We start from the raw sequence: 6,000 nt of genomic DNA on the forward strand, positions 1-6,000 counted from the left end.
GTTACCCAGGCACTGCGAGGGCTCCCTGACCACTCTCTCTAGCTCTCCTTGTGTCTGCTGTGGGAATGGTTGGACTTGTTTTTGTGTAAAATTTAATATGTTTTTATTAGACTCAGCTTCCTGTGATACTTAGAAAAAACTGTTTTAAGAACAAAATAAGTAAGATAGTGAGAAAATTAAGATGCTTTGGTGATTTATAAACTTGTGAAGTAGATTTTTTTTTTTTTCGGCTGCATTGGGTCTTCGTTGCTGTGCATGGGCTTTCTCTAGTTTCGGCGAGCGGGGCTACCCTTCGTTGCGGTGAGCGGGCTTCTCACTGTGGTGGCTTCTCTTGTTGCGGAGCACGGGCTCTAGGCATGTGGGCTTCAGTAGTTGAGGCACAGGGGCTCTGTAGTTGTGGCTCCCAGGATCTAGAGCGCAGGATCGGTAGTTGTGGCGCATGGCCTTAGTTGCTCCACGGCATGTGGGATCTTCCCGGACCAGGGCTCGAACCTGTGTCCCCTGCGTTGGCAGGCAGATTCTTAACCACTGTGCCACCAGGGAAGCCCCATAGATTTTTTTAAAATGTCACAAAACGCTTTAAAGAGCTCCAAGTAAATTTAAAAGGGGATCTACTGTATTTTTTCTAACTGCTAAAAAAAAAAAAAGTTTTCCTTAATTTCTTGTCCAAATATTTCAACTTATATTAACTGGTAGTTATTTCAGACGAAGATGGGAACTCTGCAATCCTTAGTTTGTTATAATGTGTTTGTATTCAAATGTTTGGAGAAAAGATTAAAGGCAAATTTATGGCTTGGTAAGAAAGTAGTAGAAGTGGTAACAATGGATTGTCTTCTGAACTGTCATCATTTTCTGGAATTACTGACATTAGCAACTCAGCAGGCATTTTACGTCCCAAAGGAGTTACTTTGATCTGCCACGCTTTACTGTGAGCTGCAACAGTAACCTCATAGCTGCTGTACTCCATGATTTGTTTCCTTCTGTTGTTTAAAAACAGGGGTTCTTTCAACTGCATAAGAGATGAATTCTATCATTAGAACTTTTACCATCAGGCTCAAGAAATATATTTAAAACTCATTTCTTCCAGGAAACAGGTTTCAAGGTCTAAGTCTTTTATTAAGATAAGTCACGGCCTTTTCATTTTCTCCAGAAATACTCTATTTTTAATTCCCGAGGAAAACCACAGTAATAAAAACAAATTAACCTAATAGGTTATTTTCTTTCTTATGGCACCTATTTTTATTAATAGAATTCCAGTTTACAGATTTCTTACTATTTGTTTAGTTAAAGCAATCATTCGTAACATTTTACAGTATTTTTTTTTTTTAACTTTTGGGTTTATTTATTTTATTTATTTATTTATGGCTGTGTTGGGTCTTTGTTTCTGTGCGAGGGCTTTCTCTAGTTGTGGCAAGTGGGGGCCACTCTTCATCGCGGTGCGCGGGCCTCTCATTATCGCGGCCTCTCTTGTTGTGGAGCACAGGCTCCAGACGCGCAGGCTCAGTAACTGTGGCTCACAGGCCTAGTTGCTCCGCGGCATGTGGGATCTTCCCAGACCAGGGCTCGAACCCGTGTCCCCTGCATTGGCAGGCAGATTCTCAACCACTGCACCACCAGGGAAGCCCTACAGTATTTTATAAAGAACTTTTTTTTATATATAAATATGTCTGTTTATAAAGTCATGGACTGATTTTTTTTTTTTTAACATCCTTATAGGAGTATAATTGCGTTACTATAAAGAACTTTTAAAGTAAAACTTTTTGGACCTTTGCAGCAGCTGTGTGTGATCTTCTTAGTGATGCTGTTCTGCATTATCGAGCCCTTGTCCTTCCTGAGGGACACAGAGGGCAGAGCGAGCAGATGTTACCCAGCGTCAGACAGCAGAGCCAGACTTGCTGCATAATCTCCCTCCCCATGACGTCCTCTTTTAACTGTTCCTCTGGTAAACTCAACACTGTTTTCCCTTGGAGCGTGTGTTTAAAAAGAAATCCTAGACGCGTTCAATCATTACTGCTCACTCTCTATTTTCTGCTTTCGAATGACTCATTCCCATGCTTGATGAAGCTCAATTTTTAAAAAACCGCCCCAAGTATTCATTGCACAGACTTCCATGCCTGGGGAAACGCAATGTGGAAACTGAACCTGAGACCGTTTTAAATAAACATATGAGTTTTTATATGGTACTGCTTATTTAGTTATTTAATGCTTCTGATTTATGTAATAGTGCCAGCCCCATTTATGTAATGGAGCCAAGCTCAGCACCCTCACCTGAAAATGAAGGATATTTCTTTACTTTCCTCCTGAATGTAAGACTCCGTTAGTATAGGATAAAGTGTAGCCTAAAAATATAAGTGTGCTGTATTCTATTCCATTCCACATCCTTTGATTCCAAGTTAAGAACCACTAGGTGAATTCACCTCTAGCTCTAACATTCTGTTTTTAAATCAAATAGTGGGTGACATTGTGGTATGTGGTATTATTTTTCTCTAATAAATCACCTGCTATAGGTGGATTGTAGTGAGCTTTCTAAATCTTTGTTTAAATTGTGTGTTTTCTCCCCCACCCAGAGTAAAAGAAGCTGAAGAGGTGTGTAGGCAGAAAAAGGGAAAATCACTTTATAAAATAAAACCAAGACATGACTCTGGAATTGTAAGTATTTATTCTGTTTTCTTAACTTGTGATTTTCTTTGGCTTTTAAGCACTCTTTTTTCAATATATACAAATTCATCTAATAATATTTTAATTATTTTCCTCTTAAGTTTGAACAAATAATGAGCCTCGGACTTAAAGAATCTCCTTTTCCTTCTGCCTTTAATCAGGCCCCAAAGGCTAAAAGAATCTCAGCGTTCAGCGTTCAAAGACTAACAATTAAGATAAATCCACTGAGGGGGTGCACGTATGTGTGTGGGGTTGCTGGCAGAGTTGGGGGCCATCGTTCACTTTCCTCATCACACACGGGTCACAGCACAGCTGTTGTAATTGGATGAGCACCCTTGGGATCTAACACATGAAATGCCAGGTGCCGTGTTGTCCTTTGCCGGCACCAGGGCTCAGGCTCTGCGGAGTCGGCTGCCCAGCGGCTGTCAGCCCACAGCCCGAGTGTTAAGAAGCCAAGGTGTTCCCTCTTTGTCCGCTCTCCCCTTCAAAATATAATGCCAAGTTGTGCCCCCAGAGAGGAAAGGGTGGTGGAAATGACGAGTTTTCCCTTGTGATACTGTCAATGTTTTGTTGAGTGTTCGAGGGGTTGTCATTTGACCCCACAGAGTAAGTAAATGATGATGTTTTAGGCCTTAAAATAGGAGCAGTTTGAATTGAGTTAGTCTAATATAGTCTAAATGGAAGATATTCAAATAACCCAAATTGGAATATGATTAAACAGCTTTATTTAGAAAAAGTTAGAAATTATATCTTCATTTAAAAGATATTTTCCTTTCAGTTTCTCTGTATAAAAATCTTATGTAACAACAAGTATTATATTATGGTTTGGTTTATGTTCTGTCTTTTTGATGAAAGTACAAACTTGAAGTACGTGTATAGAATGAGCAGGAAGAGTTATTTATTAACCACAATTACGGTATTATAAGGATAGAAGAGAATTAAATCACATTAACCATGAGATGAAGCCTCGATTCAATTTTCACATTTATGTATTTGCACACATAAATATGAGAAAATGAGAAAGGTGAGCTGGTATTCTTTCATGTCAATTAGAAGCTAAGTTTTCAAAACTTTTTTTTTCTCAAAAACATTCAGTGATTTGTCTTAGTGAAAATTCTAAAAGATAAAACAGATTCTACTTCTATTTTTTTTCCTTTATGACCTTGTGGATCTTTAACCTTTTTTCAAAGAATTTGATCCAAATGAAAAGACCTTGTTTGGGCTATTCTAAACGCCATACATTTTTTAAAGTTCTTCCTTCTAACTATAACTCTTCCCTGGTGCATTTATTTTCAGAAAGCGAAAATAAGCATGAAAACCTGAACAACGAAAAGCAGAATGAAAATGAGTCCCTGCAGCCACTTCCACAGAATTCAGCCGACCTGAGGGCAGGAAGGAAACTCATCATTTTGATCACTTTTCTTCTTGGCCTCTTGCATAATCTCTGTGTTTTCCAGACAGTTCACTGATTGTTGAATTCTACCGTATATTAAAAAAAAAAAAACAAAAAAAAAAAAACGAAAGCAGTAGGCCAGTGGAGAATGTGACACCTTTTCTTTTTGTAAAAGTTTATGGTATTTTACCAATAGACCAAAACAGCATGTGTAAGAGGCAGTATCTGCATTAATTCTGAACATGCTAAACAGTAACCTCCGATTTACTGATGTGCAAATAGCCCTGTCACAGTGAAATACGTTCCTTTCTACTGACGACCAGTACTCCACGTCACTGCATTTAGAGTTATGGTTAAAATGTTATTTCTAGTGAATTGTTTGTATCAGTTTCACGTCTACATATAAATTTTCTATTTTGAAATCGAAGTACCATTTATATATGTCATAGTCAAGGCTTTCCCAGCTCTTGGGTTGGTCTCTGTAAGTATATATTTGTGAAAGAAGATTATCATTTTTTTTTTTACTCATCAGATAATGAATAGAAAAGAATATAGCAAAAGGAAAACCCTTCCTATAAATCATTTAAAATAGGCAGGAATCAGAAATGAGGGTGTTTATCAACTATGTCCTTTGGGACCTTACATAAAGCCAATCTGCAGCAAAGGTCAATTAAACCAAAGTTGTGCCTCTCTGTACTTTTACCATTGCCCTTCACAAAGAAAATGACACAATACTTTTAAGGAATTTAAATAAATGATGCTCATAAAATTGTCAAACAAGACTAACTGTTGGCAAAAAAAAGAGTAACTTTTAGATGGATTGACATCTACCTAGAACTTGTTAATGAAACCCAGCTGCCTGAGTATTGTGACCTGATTGGGGTTGTCTTTATGTGTTATGGCAGTTGATTAAAAACTATGAAATGAGTATGCAAGGATTTATGATCTAAAGGAGCCTAAGAAAATATTTTATTTTAGTTTGAGAGGAAAAAAGTAAATCTTCCACTCTCTCTGAGAGTATTTTAAAGTCAGCTCCTGATGTGTTGTGATGGTTTTGTCTAACATTAATAGATATTTTTAAAAATTCTTTTAATGATATGTTTTGGGGTACAGCTGTGAATAAAGGGGAGAATGTGTTGCTAATGCAAACCAATTATGGAATCAACTTAAAAAGAAACTCTGAATCATAACTATGTTTGTATTTATGTAGAGTACGGTCCTTAGCTTTCAGTCTGTAGTCGACATGCACAGACACAGTAGTGGCTCTCGGGTTGCTGTTCTGCTGTTCTCCTGTCTCCTTCGACCCCTCCATGTGTACATGACTTTCTTCAATGATATAATAGGGCATTTAACAGAGATCGCTATGTGCAATACTGTATTTAGTGTTTCTATTTTAATTTTTCTAGGATGTTAATTTATATGAAAATAAAATGAATAATAAAAGAGTTCTGTGCCTATTGTGTATGTATCACCTAAAGATACTTGCAAAATACTTACCATGGGGGTGGAATTAAGTTAGATCGTCTATGTCTGAAGATCTTTTTTTATTATTATTAATTTTTAAAAAATAAATCTATTTTATTTATTTTTATTTTTGGCTGCGTTGGGTCTTCGTTGCTGCGCGTGGGCTTTCTCTAGTTGCAGCGAGCGGGGTTACTCTTCGTTGTGGTGCACAGGCTTCTCATTGTGGTGGCTTCTCTTGTTGCAGAGCACGGGCTCTAGGCACACGGGCTTCAGTAGTTGTGGCACATGGGCTCAGTAGTTGTGGCTTGCAGGCTCTAGAGCACAGACTCAGTAGTTGTGGCACACAGGCTTAGTTGCTCCATGGCATGTGGGATATTCCCAGGCCAGGGCTCATGTTCCCTGCATTGGCAGGCGGATTCTTAACCACTACGCCACCAGGGAAGCCCCCTATTATTAATTTTTATTGGAGTATGGTTGCTTTACAA

The 6,000-nt window shown here is 38.2% G+C and overlaps 1 protein-coding gene across 2 annotated transcripts in view; it reads left to right on the plus strand.

The window, feature by feature from the left end:
* The window catches only part of FMN2 (formin 2), a 1,374,845-nt gene extending 1,369,349 nt beyond the window's left edge, over positions 1 to 5,496 (plus strand). For both annotated transcript variants that reach the window (XM_082423440.1, XM_082423441.1), the window contains 2 exons: positions 2,568 to 2,649; positions 3,955 to 5,496. In XM_082423440.1, the coding sequence (XP_082279566.1) occupies positions 2,568 to 2,649; positions 3,955 to 3,981 (109 nt within the window). In that variant the 3' untranslated portion in view covers positions 3,982 to 5,496. The remainder of the gene's footprint in view (positions 1 to 2,567; positions 2,650 to 3,954) is intronic.
* Positions 5,497 to 6,000: the final 504 nt, after the last annotated feature.

Source organism: Balaenoptera physalus (assembly GCF_965194825.1).
Source record: "Balaenoptera physalus genome assembly, chromosome: 14".
NCBI lineage: Eukaryota > Metazoa > Chordata > Mammalia > Artiodactyla > Balaenopteridae > Balaenoptera > Balaenoptera physalus.